At 35.4% G+C, this 18,463-nt stretch overlaps 1 protein-coding gene across 1 annotated transcript in view; it reads left to right on the top strand.

Annotated features, from left to right (window-relative positions):
* LOC123562034 (uncharacterized) overlaps nucleotides 1–18,176 on the top strand; it is a 156,262-nt gene extending 138,086 nt beyond the window's left edge. The window contains exons 45-47 of the mRNA XM_053524837.1: nucleotides 1,520–1,644; nucleotides 16,712–16,966; nucleotides 18,016–18,176. Coding sequence (XP_053380812.1) covers nucleotides 1,520–1,644; nucleotides 16,712–16,966; nucleotides 18,016–18,176 — 541 coding nt within the window. The remainder of the gene's footprint in view (nucleotides 1–1,519; nucleotides 1,645–16,711; nucleotides 16,967–18,015) is intronic.
* Nucleotides 18,177–18,463: the final 287 nt, after the last annotated feature.

Genomic DNA, 18,463 nt, shown 5'->3' with positions numbered 1-18,463 from the left:
AACTTTACAAAAGTGATTAGTAACAACAGTAGTTGTGCATGATGCATGTTAGGTTCTTTCAGAAAAACATTTTGCAGAGTTATGGGACTTTGTTTTTTGTTACTTTACTATAGACATAGACACAATCTTGTGCTCACCAACTTTCCTCATCCCCTTGACAGTTTAATGAAACTTTACACAAGTGATCAGTAACAACAGTAGTTGTGCATGGTGCACGTCAGGTTCTTTCAGAAAATGTTTTTTGCAGAGTTACAGGACTTCGTTTTTGTTACTACACTATATACATACAATCTGCATATGCAATCTTGTGCATGCATAAACTCCTGAGCCCATGCACACAATTTAATGAAACTTAACACAAGTGATCAGTAGAAACCCTAGTTGTGCATGGTGCATGTTAGGTTCTTTCAGAAAAAAATTCTGCACAATTATGGGACTTTGTTTTTTGTTAATATACTATATACATACAGTCTGCATATGCAATCTTGTGCTCGCCGAATCTCCCGAACCCTTGCACACAATTTAATGGAACTTCACACAAGTGATCAATACCAACCCTACTTGTGCATGGTGCATGTTACATTCTTTTAGATAAATATTCCTCAGAGTTATGGGACTTTGTTTTTTGTTACTATACTATATACATAGAGTCTTTATACATACAGGCCACATAATTATGCAATCTTGTGTACATCAAATTGCAATGTACTGTGTCAGTGCGTGCGTGGGGTACTTTCATCACCTTCAGTGATAGCTCTAGTTATTTCAGTTCTAACATGACTTACTTCAAATAACGTTAGATGAGAATCAGAGGTGTATTTTCATCAAACGTAAATTACAACTGCTTGCTATACCGCAGCATTTGGCTTTCGAAATTTCCTCCCATGTAAGGGGTGACGACATTAGTTTTTATTGAAAACTTTACACACAGAGTGTAAATGGAATAGCCAAAACATGGTGCATGCGCAGCATAGTTCAAGGTCAGTTTATTGCGGAATAACTCAAAAATATTTTTCAAGGAAACGTAAGCGAGGTTACACAGATTGTTGCTAAACAACAGTAGACTTTGAAATTATCAGTGAATTTTAAACATTTTACCTGCAATAATTGTTGAATGTACCAGGTGTTAAGCCATGTAGAATGTAGATATGTGCTGTGTATGTTGTCACAGTCATTTGCATGCTCTCAAAAAAGAACAGTAAATAGAACACAACATTTACATTTTTGAAATTAGACGGTTAAATTCTAGAGACGTTATCCTATTTTCTTCATGATAATAACTGAAGATGAAATGTCTCAAGTCATTCCACCTTATTCATGTGGACAAGTGTTCAGTTATTTGCAGGGAACTATTTAGAAGACAAGGAATGCAGGTTTGATTTCCTTGCTGCCATATATTACTGAAATAAAAAAACAATATTGAATTCAGTGGAACAAACAAGATAAGTGAAGTGTCAACATATTTTAAGCTTAATATAAACAAGTATGTACAAGGTTATAATTTTGTTACTTCCTGTAGGTGTGAGAATGAATGGACAGGTATACAGTGTGATACACCTGAAGACCCCTGCCTAACTCTGCCTTGCCTTAACAATGGTGTTTGTTCATCACAGAATGGCGTTGCAACCTGCCAATGTGAACAAGGTATATTTTTGTATGACGGAGTGAACAAAAATTCCTGTATGTCAATATTTATTTCTGAATTCCAAAATTCTGCCTTCTGTTATCTTTTGTATAATATTGTTACTATAGGTGACTTGCAATGAGGTACATAAAAGTTTTCATTGCTGTACATGACTTGTAATCAGGTATGTTAAAGCCCTTTTATATAGTACCATTGTAACACATGACTTTTGATTGGGTACATTAAAGTTCTTGTATATATTATTGCTGTAGATAACTTGTAATCAAGTACATTTAAGTCCTTTCACATAATAACATTACAGTACGTTCAACTTAATTGCATATCGGTTAATAGCATATCCCGGATATTCGCATACGAACTTGAAGCACCGATCGATCCCTATATAATTACCTTTAAAGATTTACGTATAATTGCATTAAATTTTTAATCCGTCCGGCTTAATTGCATAAAACATTTGGCTAAAAGTCCACTAATTTGGTCGCGAACAGCGATAAAAATGATCAAAAGATGCCGAAAATTTACTGTGAATTGTGAATTACTCTAGCCGATCAGCTGTTTCACGTCGCCTAGGTGACAATCGGTGCGTGACATTAGAAGTGGAGATCAAAGCTGTATAGTTTCCCAGAGATTTTCGTGGCATTACGTCATGTTTTCGCGCCATGTTGCACATCACTGTTTGATCGTACCGCCTCGGTACTTAAGTGCTGAGAAGTAGATCTAGTGTTGTAACAATCAATAAAAAAGCTTCTTTTTAATTTGTTAAAGCGAATGTGCAATATCCCGTACAAACTGACAGGTAAACGTGTCAAACTATAATAGCAGATTTCTTACACCTGTGACCTATTTGCTCTCAAGGAAATTACAAAATGGTTTGAGAAGAATATCTTATTATAAAGTGTCGTGTCAAAAAATACATGTACAAAGATTCATTCAAAACTTATTAAAAATACGCAACAACATTATTTTTGTTTTTTAACCGCAATTTCTATGTACGTTCGCGAGGTCGCATAACAGAAATCTGTGCAAAAATCGTTATACTTCATATTTTTAAATTGCTGCTGCCTTTCATTATTTAAGATTTTTCTATTCTGTTCTTTGTACTTTCTGGTCAAAAGTCTGAATTTTATGCCCATAGTTTGTATCATCTATTTTCTTTTAGAAGGTAATAAGTATTTAGGATCGCGCTGTTTGAAATTTTGCAAGTACTTTTATGAAAAATCGACCGTTTTTACAGAATTTTGCCAACATTTCTGTTAAAACCTTTTTTAAATCGTTATAGAATTCAAACTATATTACTTCTCAATCGGTGTTGAAAATCTGAAGCGATAAAATAAAAAAAATGAATGTGTGACGCGCGTTTTTTGTATACGTGTCGATGAACAAAAGTAACGGCATTGTAAGTTAGGCATTACGATAGGTCGCACGTGCTTGTGGAATGGAAAATTACCGGCTTGGCATTTTGATATCTGTACGATTCGCGGGTAAATTCCAGTCAGTGGTAAATAAAAAATATTGTCGTTTACAGCTTTATTTGTTTAAAACATACACAGGTATGATTAATCACTCCATTAGTGACACATTTTCCAATTAATGTTGCCGTATTGATTCATAGTAATAACTGTTGCTTCAGAGCAGCCGAAGCATACCGAAACAGATGCCATGTACATATATTCGGATAAACTAATAGCTCGGTTATTCGCATATTTTGCTTTGACAAATTGGGTATGCAAATAAGTGGACTCCACTGTACTTACATGACTTATAATCAGGTACATTAAAGTCTTTTCATATAATATCATTGCTACAGATGACTTATAATCAGCTACATTTAAGTCTTTTCATATGATATCATTGCTACAGATGACTTATAATCAGGTACATTAAAGTCCATTCCTATGATATCATTGCTACAAATGACTTATAGTCAGGTACATTAAAGTCTTTTCATACGATATCATTGCTATAGATGACTTATAAGCAGGTACATTAAAATCTTTTTATATGATATCATTGCTATAGATGATTTATAATCAGGTACATTAAAGTCCATTCATATTATATCATTGCTACAAATGACTTATAATCAGGTACATTAAAGTTTTTTCATATGATATCATTGCTATAGATGACTTATAATCAGGTACATTAAAGTCCATTCATATGATATCATTGCTATAGATGACTTATAATCAGGTATATTAAAGTCTTTTCATATGATATCATTGCCACAGATGACTTATAATCAGGTACATTAAAGTCCATTCATATGATATCATTGCTATAGATGACTTATAATCAGGTATATTAAAGTCTTTTCATATGATATCATTGCTATAGATGACTTATAATCAGGTATATTAAAGTCTTTTCATATGATATCATTGCTATAGATGATTTATAATCAGGTACATTAAAGTCCATTCATATTATATCATTGCTACAAATGACTTATAATCAGGTACATTAAAGTTTTTTCATGTGATATCATTGCTATAGATGACTTATAATCAGGTACATTAAAGTCCATTCATATGATATCATTGCTATAGATGACTTATAATCAGGTATATTAAAGTCTTTTCATATGATATCATTGCCACAGATGACTTATAATCAGGTACATTAAAGTCCATTCATATGATATCATTGCTATAGATGACTTATAATCAGGTACATTAAAATCTTTTCATATGATATCATTGCTATAGATGACTTATAATCAGGTACATTAAAGTCTTTTCATATGATATCATTGCTGTAGATGACTTATAATCAGGTACATTAAAGTCTTTTAATATGATATCATTGCTACAGATGACTTATAATCAGGTATATCAAAGAAGTATAAAATACACAGAATGGCAACTGGCTGTAATCTCGCGTGAGCTCGTGTCAGAGCGTGATTCGGCGTTATCTTACTAAAAACAAACATCGGCGAGCATGGCGTTACAATTTGTACCTTTAAAACTACATTTAAAATACATGTTAGCTTCTAAAACAATATTAGTTCAATTTGAAATGGTCTTAAGACACGAAGTACACGTTTTTTTTGCCATCGAAAGAAGCGTGGTCATACGGTGATAATTATTTTAGGACTTCTCAAGGCAATAACTAACAACAGCATACAAGCAATAGCACTTTATTCCAGGTCAACACTTCTATACAAACAAGTTATGCCAAAGATATCAAACAATATTGTATATAAAATTATCAGTACTATAAATTAGTGGCAGAAAAGGCCGCGTGATATCAGACCCACTGACTGACGAGCAAGCAAGCGCATGTTTTCATCAATAAATTGACTTAAATAGCAACTGCGGACTGCGGGCTTGTGAAACTAGGAATTACGCTACGTAGTAATGGGCAAAACCTAGTTCACACTGTAAACGGACCTATCCGCTAACCAACATAGCGGTAACACACTGAAAACTGACCTAGCTGTTAACAGACGACCTAGCGGTTAACAGACTTTAAATCGACATAGCGGTTAACAGACTTTAACCGACTTAGCGGTTAACACACTTTGACCGACCTAGCTGTTAACACACTTTAAACCGACCTAGCGGTTAACACACTTTAACCGACCTAGCGGTTAACACAATTTAACTGACCTAGCGGTTAACACACTAAAGTGTCAACAGAGCTAGCGGTTAGCATCACTTTAACAACAGACAAGCAACCAATGGTTCGATATACTGTCAACCGACCTAGTGGAATACATCACTATAACAACAACATACAACCGTAAAAACAGTTGTTACACTTTCAACTGCCCTAGTAGCTTACATCACTACTGCTACAGGGAACCAACCAGTGTGTTGAAACATTATCCCCATTTAGTTATATTATGAGAATAACACATTAACTAAAATGTTTATTGGATATAGGCAAAAGCAGTTAGGATAAATTAAGTGTGTAGATGATAACCCAAACTACCTAAGGAGCATTGTGACCTTAGTCACCCGTAGTATAGCAAGTTGAAATCTACAAGATCTCAATTATCACTGCAAAAACTGCCTTATTCACTCAAATATTAAACTGATTTAGACAAAGTTAATGTAACTCGGGCAAATTTAGCATGTAGACGAAAAACCTAAACTACCTAAGGAGATTGTGACCACAGCCACCCAAGTTACCAAAAACAAGGAGCATTGCGACCATAGTCACCTGTAGTATAGTAAACTTAAATCTACAAGATTTCACATATCACTGAAATAAATTTAGACTTGAATTGGATATGTGATGTTAATACACATGCTTACTCGATGTCAGTTGGAGATCCTCATCAACGCGACAGAATCCTATAAATTAAAGTATATAATAGGTTATTAAATCATTGCATTTATATGTTTTCGTTTTCTACTAAATACTGTACATTCAGAGGCAAGGACAGAATCCTAAGAAATGTTTCCAATCATAACTGAACAGAAACTTCATAATGTATTTTTCCACAAAAAGAGTAAATCTGAGATTGATTTCATATTCAAATAGTAACTTTCCTTTTTAGCTCACCTGTCACAAAGTGACAAGGTGAGCTTTTGTGATCGCGCGGTGTCCGTCGTCCGTCCGTCCGTCCGTCCGTGCGTGCGTCCGTCCATAAACTTTTGCTTGTGACCACTCTAGAGGTCACATTTTTCATGGGATCTTTATGAAAGTTGGTCAGAATGTTCATCTTGATGATATCTAGGTCAAGTTCGAAACTGGGTCACGTGCCGTCAAAAACTAGGTCAGTAGGTCTAAAAATAGAAAAACCTTGTGACCTCTCTAGAGGCCATAATTTTCAATGGATCTTCATAAAAATTGGTCAGAATGTTCATCTTGATGATATCTAGGTCAAGTTAGAAACTGGGTCACGTGCGGTCAAAAACTAGGTCAGAAGGTCTAAAAATAGAAAAACCTTGTGACCTCTCTAGAGGCCATATATTTCACAAGATCTTCATGAAAGTTGGTCAGAACGTTCACCTTGATGATATCTAGGTCAAGTTCGAAACTGGGTCACGTGCCTTCAAAAACTAGGTCAGTAGGTCAAATAATAGAAAAACCTTGTGCCCTCTCTAAAGGCCATATTTTTCATGGGATCTGTATGAAAGTTGGTCTGAATGTTCATCTTGATGATTTCTAGGTCAAGTTCGAAACTGGGTCACGTGCCATCAAAAACTAGGTCAGTAGGTCTAAAAATAGAAAAACCTTGTGACCTTTCTAGAGGCCATATATTTCACAAGATCTTCATGAAAATTGGTCAGAACGTTCACCTTGATGATATCTAGGTCAAGTTCGAAAGTGGGTCACGTGCCATCAAAAACTAGGTCAGTAGGTCTAAAAATAGAAAAACCTTGTGACCTTTCTAGAGGCCATATATTTCACAAGATCTTCATGAAAATTGGTCAGAACGTTCACCTTGATGATATCTAGGTCAAGTTCGAAACTGGGTCACGTGCCATCAAAAACTAGGTCAGTAGGTCAAATAATACAAAAACCTTGTGACCTCTCTAAAGGCCATATTTTTCATGGGATCTGTGTGAAAGTTGGTCTGAATGGTCATCCTGATGATATCTAGGTCAAGTTCGAAACTGGGTCACGTGCGGTCAAAAACTAGGTCAGTAGGTCTAAAAATAGAAAAACCTTGTGACCTCTCTAGAGGCCATATATTTCATGAAATCTTCATGAAAATTTGTCATTATGTTCACCTTGATGATATCTAAGTCAAGTTGGAAAGTGGGTCACGTGCCATCAAAAACTAGGTCAGTAGGTCAAATAATAGAGAAACCTTGTGACCTAACTAGAGGCCATATTTTCCATGGGATCTGTATGAAAGTTGGTCTGAATGTTCATCTTGATGATATCTAGGTCAAATTTGAAAGTGGGTCACGTGCCGTCAAAAACTAGGTCAGTAGGTCAAATAATAGAAAAACCTTGTGACCTCTCTAAAGGCCATATTTTTCAATGGATCTTCATGAAAGTTGGTCTGAATGTTCATTTTGATGATATCTAGGTCAAATTCGAAACAGGGTCATGTGCGGTCAAAAACTAGGTCAGTAGGCCTAAAAATAGAAAAACCTTGTGACCTCTTTAGAGGCCATACTTGTGAATGGATATTCATAAAAATTGGTCAGAATGTTCACCTTGATGATATCTAAGTCAAGTTCGAAAGTGGGTCACGTGCCTTCAAAAAGTAGGTCAGTAGGTCAAATAATGAAAAAACGTTGTGACCTCTCTAAAGGCCATATTTTTCATGGGATCTGTATGAAAGTTGGTCTGAATGTTTATCTTGATGATATCTAGGTCAAGTTTGAAACTGGGTCAACTGGGATCAAAAACTAGGTCAGTAGGTCTTGAAATAGAAAAACCTTGTGACCTTTCTAGAGGCCATACCCTTGAATGGATCTTCATGAAAATTGGTCAGAATGTTCACCTTGATGATATCTAGGTCAAGTTTGAAACTGGGTCACGTGCCTTAAAAAACTAGGTCAGTAGGTCAAATAATAGAAAAACCTTGTGACCTCTCTAGAGACCATATTTTTCAATGGATCTTCATGAAAATTGGTCAGCATTTTTATCTTTATAATATCTAGGTCAAGTTCAAAACTGGGTCACATGAGCTCAAAAACTAGGTCACTATGTCAAATAATAGAAAAAACGACGTCATACTCAAAACTGGATCATGTGGGAAGAGGTGAGCGATTCAGGACCATCATGGTCCTCTTGTTTAAAAATAGGATAAGGATAACATAACTGGCTCTAGCCCGTCTAACATATGGTCCTCTAACATGATGTAAAAAATTCATCCTAGATACATAACATAGACGGTGAAGTGAAAGACACGAATCCGAAAAAAGCATTATAAACAACTTAGTTCTTTGTGGCATAACAGTAAATAGTGCAATGAACAGAGACTAAACATGGTAAAATTATGTACAAGTGTTATTTGTAATCCGCGCACTAAAACCCTAAAAACTCTTTGAGAGAAAAGAATGGGAAAGCTTTGGATTACATGACCTGGATGACTATACAATTTATATAACAACAAAAGTACATCAATTGTATTTACAAAACAATGACTGTTCAAATTTCATATCGATCCAAGTTCATTGCACTATTTATGCAAGTTTCAACATGTAAAAACAACAATGGCTAATTTACACACAAGAAAAAGTATCATTGCAACTGAACATTTCTGAAATGAATCATGGAATATATCTTTCACTCTGCTGAAAAAGTACTTTGTGTTCCTGTTCAGACTATTGCTGAGACATCCATTGAATAATATTCTTCGATGTTAAAGGAGCTGGCCGCTTTTTAGTTTCAATTTGCCCCAGTCTGTTGATAAAACTACATTTGAACAAACGTGCTTCCAGGCTTAAGTGTTTCTGTTACGTATATTTAAATTTAGTGTTTTCTGTTCTATATATTAGTGTTGCATTTAAGCACTAATTACACTTAATTGTCTTAAAGTAATGTATATAACTACAAGAGAGTATATTTATAATTATCCACTTGCTATTGTAATACTGTTCATCTTATTCGCTGTCCTGTCGTGACATTCTAAGCTTATGTCTTGCTAAGTGTGCCACCGCAGCTGATTCCCGGTTTGCATGTCTCCTAGTTTTGTTACAGGAAATTACTGTTTGCCTGTGACAAGGCCGGCCAGTAGACAAAGCAAGTCCAATTTGTACGCAAGTTTAAATATTCCAGCGTTTGTGAATCTTCCTGCTTTCTGATCAAATGACTCATCAGAAGGTAACTGATCAAATGACTCCTCATAAGGTACTTAAATGTTCATGTTAAAACCATTATTGTAACATTTGTAGCTGTTTATAGTTAAAGACATTCTCCTTTCTAAACTTCATTACATTCAAGTTTCTATTCCACGAAGGCCTTGGATAAATTCGAATTATACAGTCCACTTGACTGGGTCGCTTAGTTAATCTGGCTTGTATGTATATACATGTTCGACTGATGTCACATTATGACTTCAAATATTGTTTGTACTTGTTCCATTTTTGCTTGGTATACCATTTGTGCTCAGTATATTGTTCGTTTTTATTTACTGTCTGTACTCAATGTTCCTCCCTTTACTGCATCGACAGCCTGCAAATATATAAAACTCCACCAGCAGTATACTACAAAACACATGGATAAAATTGTAAGTAGCAAAAAATGTCACCATACATGTACCAGCTACACCACAAAAAACAAACTTGTATAACTGTTCTCTGTGAAACTTAACAACTTGAGTATATATGCTCCATCTATACAGTACCTGCAAAACGTCAGTAATCCAGAACCATTTAGAATAGATCAATTCTGCATCTTTTTTATATATATATATATATATTATAAGTAACAAATGGTGACATACTAGATATTCACTGACATGTATCATTAACAACATGGCACCTAAACGGCATGGCACCTAAATGGGTGTGGTGGGTGGGATTTTGAAACCATTACATTTTCTGTTGGTTGTACACGTGCCGACAATCGAATGACCAGTGGTCACACACTAATGATTACTGGTACGGAAAAAGCCGAGTGTATCCAAATACCAAACTTAGATTGGTAACCTTGGATACACACCAAGCTTGATGCGCCAAAATAAACATTATTATTTCTTAATAAAATAATAAGAATTATTTTAGGACTTCTCAAGGCAATAACTAACAACAGCATACAAGCAATAGCACTTTATTCCAGGTCAACACTTCTATACAAACAAGTTATGCCAAAGATATCAAACAATATTGTATATCAAATTATCAGTAGTATAAATTAGTGGCAGAAAAGGCCGCGTGATATCAGGCCCACTGACTGACGAGCAAGCAAGCGCATGTTTTCATCAATAAATTGACTTAAATAGCAACTGCGGACTGCGGGTTTGTGAAACTAGGAATTACGCTACGTAGTAATGGGCAAAACCTAGTTCACACTGTAAACGGACCTATCTGCTAACCAACATAGCGGTAACACACTGAAAACTGACCTAGCTGTTAACAGACGACCTAGCGGTTAACAGACTTTAAATCGACATAGCGGTTAACAGACTTTAACCGACTTAGCGGTTAACACACTTTGACCGACCTAGCTGTTAACACACTTTAAACCGACCTAGCGGTTAACACACTTTAACCAACCTAGCGGTTAACACAATTTAACTGACCTAGCGGTTAACACACTAAAGTGTCAACAGAGCTAGCGGTTAGCATCACTTTAACAACAGACAAGCAACCAATGGTTCTATATACTGTCAACCGACCTAGTGGAATACATCACTATAACAACAACGAACAACCATCAAAAGATTGTATCATTAACTCTGACTTATCCCACAAGAACATGCGCCTGCCTGCTCGCCCAGTCATAGAATTTTCCGCCACAATAAATTTGAAAAATTTATTCCCCCAAAATTCTGATGACCTCTTCTACAAGCCTAATTTAAGTTGTCTTAGAAACCTGTAGTCCTTGACAACTTATCTTCAAGACATACTAATATACAGTGTATTTCATACGACGATGACTATTACATCTTTTACCGCACATTATCAGGTTATCAGGTTTTTTACCGTTAGGGTAAAGTTAGTTATTTTGCCCATTTACTTGAACCTGCCGTTAGGGTGAAGTCAGTTATGTTGCCCATTTACTTGAACCTGTACTAACTGTATATATTCTCATTATACCCCTTTTTTTTTTTTTTTTTTTTTTTTTACAATGATACATTATGGATGTACTGACTGAAAATATAAATTGTCTACCGCACAAATTAGGCCTTGAATATTTCTTGCGCTCCATTTCTGTTGTAATTTTCTGTTACTGGTCCTTTTTCATGCAAACAGTTAAAATTTAAGGAAGGCAATGATTCAATAATTCCTGTTAATTAATGCTCTTTAGTCAAATCCATTTTATATATTTACCACTGATGGTGAAGCAGTTTGTGTTTAAATAGTAAAACCATAATGCAGACTTCAAGATCTGACCTGTCACTACTATGCTATATTAAGATTGTTGCCCTAATTCATTTATTTATTTTTCTAACACAACTGAAATATGAAAGGTCTGTTGTTTTTTTGTTTTTTTTTTTTTTTTTTTTTGTTTGTTTGTTTTGGGTTTTTTTTTTTTATTATTATAAACAATTACGGACTCATAGCATAAAAGACAAATTGAAAATATCGAAAACATTTACAGAATTTGTCATGAAAACTCACATGATTGCCACACTTAAAACATTAGCATTTCGAGCCTTACTCTTGTTTATGCTAACAAATATTTTTATTTGTAGACTAGAATGATTATTGCCGCCAAAATATGTATATTAAATGCTAAAATTGGTTTCCCGAACTACTGGTCTAATCTGTTTGGGACTAATTACCCTTGCCAAGAATATGATTTTAATCATATTTCGAATATTTAAATTGGTACACAGATTGAGATTTTATATGTTTGCAACATTAGATTAATAAATTTTCTGGTTTCCTCCATCTCCCTTAAAGCTTACCTTTTTTCAAAAATTATATATCATTATTTAAACTGCAGCCGACTTATTCCCATATAGTGTTTATTACCTTAATGCAACTGTTTTAAAGCCAAACATAGTTTGCCAATTTAACATACCTTTCTGAATGAAAACATCTTTTTCTTTAAATATTTCAGCTGGAATATATGCAACCATAATTAATGTTATCCCACTTTTCTGTCCAATCAAGTGCAACCCATTTCCAGTGTTTTTATGTGCGGTCATGAAGAGTTTGTTTCCTCAGTAAGCAAATTTGTTAATACTTTATTATCCCGTTTACATGAATTGCAGCTACATGTATATTAAGCTAATTTGTAACATGACAAACAATTTGGAAAGTCTTTTCAAACTTCACTGTGCAAAACATTTCAGCTTTTTCCTGCTTTTATTTATAAATATGAAAATTGACCTGGACAGCTACTTCATTAAAGTTTAAAACCATGCCATCCAACTTGGCAGTCAGAATATTATATGCACTGTAGCTCTAAAATATCTACCAAAGAAACAAGTATCATGCTAAATATCTATTAATGCAGACATAATTACTGCGTGTATGCAACTACCATCCCTACTTCCTAAAGACCGATTACAATGATTTAAGTGTACAATTCCTGACTTCAAATAAAATTTATCTACAGCATTAAATTAACACATACAAAATTAAATTATATGAGCTGTGTCAAGCTAAAAAGGTCCCTAATATAATTGATGTTGTTTTATATAAATGACGTCACTTGGACGTTTCAACATTGCGGTGCGCCTTTTTAAATTTGAGCGAATTCATGAAATATTATGGTGCCTCATTTCAGACAAGTACTTCGTTCAACCTTTTTTTTTTTTTTATATATCTTCTCTAATCTTTTCAAAAACTTTTAATTGAACACTCCTTCAAAATGCTTGCTCCTCCATGTTTATGTCACGGAACAAATAACGATCAAAGCATCATCGCATTCTATATTCCTTAAGATATTGTGATCTATTGATGACTTGTGCTACATTACAATCTCGATCTCCCCTATATGATTTAAGTCGACATCTGAAATTCCTATTTTATGTAAAGAAATGCATGTACTTATCAAGTACCGGTATGCAATAATGTAGAAGTGTCATCAAAATACTATAATGTCCCTTTTTGCATGACGTGGCTCATGTGAAATTATATTAGTATAAGCCGTTAAATTCTCTATCACATGGATTTTACTAAAGGCCTAGGATATGCAGGATGTCTAATAGATTAAAATGCCATACAGTAAATTATAAACTTCAATGCTGACATTTGTTGTACCTTCTGACCTTAGGCAGAGAACTGTGATTGGCCCCCATATTATCAACAATAACAACTGTTTGTTACTTTAATATACTGTATATCCATATTAACATTCTTTCTGCCTGGAGAAAGAGTATACCACTAACAATTACTTAAATGAAATTTAAATCCATACTTGCCTGGCAATTACACTGTTAAGTTAGTGTATTAAATTTACACCATGTTAAAATATTTAGGTTATATCTTGGCTTGTATGTAAGTTATAACAAGCGTGTGCGAGTTATCTTTCCTGTGGCTGTGGTTTTTGTAATACACTGCAGTGAACAACAATTGTTGAGCCAAAACAACTTTTAATCGATACTACATTTACTTTAGATAGATAATAACATACTTATCTAATGATATAACCCATGCCTATCACTCCTAAGAACAATAATCTACATTTTTCCAACAGGCATTTACCAACGAGACTTCGCATGTTTATCTGACATGCACGTTTTCGGATAGACATATTCGGACAACTCGACTTGAACGACAACTTAGCACACTTTCTCGGGCACGGACATTTACATTTAAGAGTATGCATTTTGTCTAAATTGTTGCATGTAGAATAACTCTACTGAATGAATGTGTCACCAATGTAATAAATTGCTTACGACCCCCGAGAAAATAAGTCCCCTGAAAAATACGAAACAACGTTCATCATCAATTTCCGAAGTTTACCGGACAGTCACACTGAACTTTTACATCAAATGTATGTTTTATACAGCTTTGATAATCATAACGATGTTATTTCTTGGTGCCATGCCATTTTCAGAACCTCAATTGTGATTTTACGAGTAAAAACAAACCAAATTTGCGAGGTTGAAATTACCTTTGAAATCCTCGTTTCCGCCTCCAGTATCCCGTTTCACGATAATTTAAAGCGTTTTGTACAAATGCCAGACCAAGCTGAACATTATACTTGAAGCAAAATTACAATGTTGGCAGATATATTTTGAAACCATTACATTTTCTGTTGGTTGTACACGTGCCGACAATCAAATGACCAGTGGTCACACACTAATGATTACTGGTACGGAAAAAGCCGAGTGTATCCAAATACCAAACTTAGATTGGTAACCTTGGATACACACCAAGCTTGATGCGCCAAAATAAACATTATTATTTCTTAATAAAATAATAAGAATTATTTTACCGATGAATAATTGCTTTCGCATACAAAATGGCGCGTGGAGAAAGCACCACTTCCGGTAAACGAGATCTCGTTTTTTTGTCACGGGAGGTTGGCGAGATTTGCTCTATATGCCTTTCAAGTTGCCAATCTATTTATTTTTATAGCTCTTTTGGTACATTAAAGTATTTTCATACGATATCATTGCTACAGATGACTTATAATCAGGTACATTAAAGTCTTTTCATATGATATCATTGCTATAGATGACTTATAATCAGGTACATTAAAGTCCATTCATATGATAGTCTTTTCATATGATATCATTGCTACAAGTGACTTATAATCAGGTACATTAAAGCCCATTCATATGATATCATTGCTATAAAAGACTTATAATCAGGTACATTAAAGTCTTTTCATATGATATCATTACTATAGATGACTTATTATCAGGTACATTAAGTCTTTTCATATGATATCATTGCTACGGATGACTTTTAATCAGGTACATTAAAGTCCTTCCATATAATATCATTGCTACAGATGACTTATAATTAGGTACAATATTAAAATCCTTTCATATAAAACATTGCTACAAATGACTTGTAACCTAGTTCATTAAAGTCCTTTTCTATAGATTATTTGTAATCAGGTACATTAAAGTTAATTATGCCCCCCTTCGAAGAAGGAGGGGTATATTGTTTTGCAGATGTCGGTCAGTCAGTCGGTATGTAGACCAATCTGTTTCCGGATGATAACTCAAGAACGCTTGGGCATAGAATTATGAAAGTTGATAGAGATATTGCTCATAACCAGCAGATGACCCCTTTTGATTTTGAGATCAGTAGGTCAAAGGTCAAGGTCACAGTGACCCAGAACAATTAAACGGTTTCTGGATGATAACTCAAGAGCTCTTAAGTCTAGGATCATGAAAATTGACAGGAAAATTGGTCCTGACCAGCAGATGACCCCTATTGCTTTTGAGGTCAGTAGGTCAAAGGTCGAGGTCACAGTGACCCAGAACAGTTAAATGGTTTTCGGATGATAACTCAAGAAAGCTTAAGTCTAGGATCATGAATATTGACAGGAAAATTGGTCCTGACCAGCAGATGACCCCTTTTGCTTTTGAGGTCAATAGGTCAAAGGTCGAGGTCACAGTGACCCAGAATAGTTAAACGGTTTCCAGATGGTAACTCAAGAACGCTTGGGCCTAGGATCATGAAAATTGACAGGAAGGTTGGTCATGACCAGCAGATGACCCCTATTGATTTATAGGTCAATAGGTCAAAGGTCGAGGTCACAGTGACACAGAACAGTTAAACGGTTTCCGGATGATGACTCAAGAATGCTTTGGCCTAGGATCATGAACTTTGACAGAAAGGTTGGTCATGACTAGCAGATGACCCATATTGATTTTAAGGTCAGTAGGTCAGAGGTCAAGGTCACAGTGACCCCGAACAATTAAACGGTTTCTGAATGATAACTCGAGAACACTTCGGCCTAGGATCATAAAAGTTGATAGAGAGGTTGGTCATGACCAGTAGATGACCCCTATTGATTTTGAGATCAGTAGGTCAGAGGTCAAGGCCACAGTGACCCGGAACAGTTAAACAGTTTCCGGATGATAACTTGTAAAAGGCTTGGGCCTAGGATAATGAAACTTGATAGGGAGGTTGATCATGATCAGCAGATGACCCTTATTGATGTTGAGGTCAGTAGGTCAAAGTCACACTGACCCAGAACAGTTAAACCGTTTTCGCATGATAACTCAAGAACGCTTGGGCCTAGGATCATGAAACTTAATAGGGAGGTTAATCATGACCAGCAAATTACCTCTGTATATTTTAAGGTCAATAGGTCAGAGGTCAAGGTTACATTTACCCAGAACTGTAGAACTTTTGTGTACAATGACCAAATAATTTCTTTTCCAGTGCAATTACTGAATGCATCAAGGGGGGCATTTCATGTTCTACGAGCTCTTGTTATAATAGTGTATTGCACAGTGTAATTATCTAAAGGCATATTTTTATACAACTCGCTGGTTTCAGATCACTTATACTTCTTAAATTTGAAGCTGTTAAAAACTTTTCAGTTATAAAAAATTATATTTTACAGGTTACACTTCTAAAAATTGTGAGACAGAGGTCAATCCTTGTGCATCTGATCCTTGCTTGAATGGAGGTAAATGTACAGCTGCAGGTCTGACCTTCACCTGTCACTGTTTGCCAGGTTACCTTGGTGATATATGTGATGAAAGTGAGGCTCAGTGCAATGACACCGTGTGTAAGAATGGTGGGAAGTGTGTAGAAGCAGGTTCAAAAGTTCTCTGCCAGTGTTTACCAAGATTTTATGGACCAAGATGTCAGAAAGGTACTGCTCAATATTTATCTATTGATTAATATCTAAGTAAAACAGATGACCATCTTCCATTTCTGTTGTTCAAATAACAGGGTTTTTTCAGTCTTCATCATTGACTTAAAGTAAACAAACTTTGGTTTTCAGATAGTTCCAAATATAGGTTTTCAATAAAATTCTTTACAGATTAATCCAAGACTTCCAAATGAAATTCGGATAGTTGTTAGGGAGTCTGAACCTGTGTAGCTTATATGAGTTGTAAGTAGGTGATCCCTATTCTTGTGGGGCCAAAGGTCAAGGTCATTGTGACCTTGAGCTGAAAGTTGGTTTCTGGACAATAACTGAATAACTCTTTTGCCTACAGTCTTCAAACTTCATAGGGTGATTGCCTGCGGTTAGTAAATGACCCTATTGTTTTAGGGTCAGTAGATCAAAAGTCAAGGTCACCATGACCTGGAGACTGAAAAATAACTGAAGAACAATGTAGCCTACAGCCATCAAACTTCATTAGCTGTTATTGTCTTTGGGTTGTAAATGAGTAAATGGGGGTCAGTAGGCCAAAGGTTAAGGTCACAAGGACCTTGAGACTGAAAAAGGTTTACAATTAATAACTAATGGACTCCCTGGCCTACATTCATCAAACTTCATAGGATGATTGCCTTTGGTCAGTAGATGACCCCTATTGTTGTGTGGGTCAATAGGTCAAACATCTTGATCAAACGGACCTTAAGACTGAAAATAGTTTCCATTTAATAACTTAAGAACCCTGTAGTTTTACTGCCTTTATACTTCAATGGATGATAGCCTATGGTCAGTTGATGACCGTTTCTGGGGATAAGTAGGTTGAAGGGCAAGGTCATAGTGACCTCAGCACTGAAATTGGGACTGGCCACCATAGGGGACACGTGTTGAAAAATAGCTCTTGCTTTGAATCAAGAAATGTGTGCTATATAAAGCACAGAGCAACTATCAAGGTATTTTATTTTTATGAAATTTTACATAAACAGTATATGATTGATACACAAGTCTTAGTTTTAGAAACTGATGTTATATTCTTTTTGTAGAGAACTCACCAGACTTTGACATTATGCTAAGAAAAGAGAAAACAGTTTCCTGCAGTACAGATTTGGTGTCGGAACAATTGTCAGCAATGACTTTATGCTGCTGGTTTAAAATTGTGCAAGCTAATCAGATTATATTGCACATCAAGATCACAGGTCATTAATATAAATATTTTATGCCCCCCAAACCCTTGGAAGAAGAGTGGTATATTTTTTATGCCCCCGATTAAAACCCCCCGTCCATCATGCATGCGTGAGTCCAGTAAATTTCGTCTGGGCTGTAATCTTCCATCCATAAAGGATTTTGAAATACTTGGCATAAATGTTCACCATAATGAGAGGACATGTCATGCGAAAACCCAAGACCCTAGCTCCAAGGGTCAAGGTCACAGAGGTCAAAGGTTAAAAAAGGTCGTTTCGTCTCCAGTCCATAACTCTGCCATCCATGCAG

Source organism: Mercenaria mercenaria, chromosome 2 (genome assembly GCF_021730395.1).
Source record: "Mercenaria mercenaria strain notata chromosome 2, MADL_Memer_1, whole genome shotgun sequence".
NCBI classification, from domain to species: Eukaryota; Metazoa; Mollusca; class Bivalvia; order Venerida; family Veneridae; genus Mercenaria; species Mercenaria mercenaria.
The sequence above is the reverse complement of the archived record's forward strand: the minus strand, read 5'-3'. Positions and strand labels throughout refer to the sequence as shown.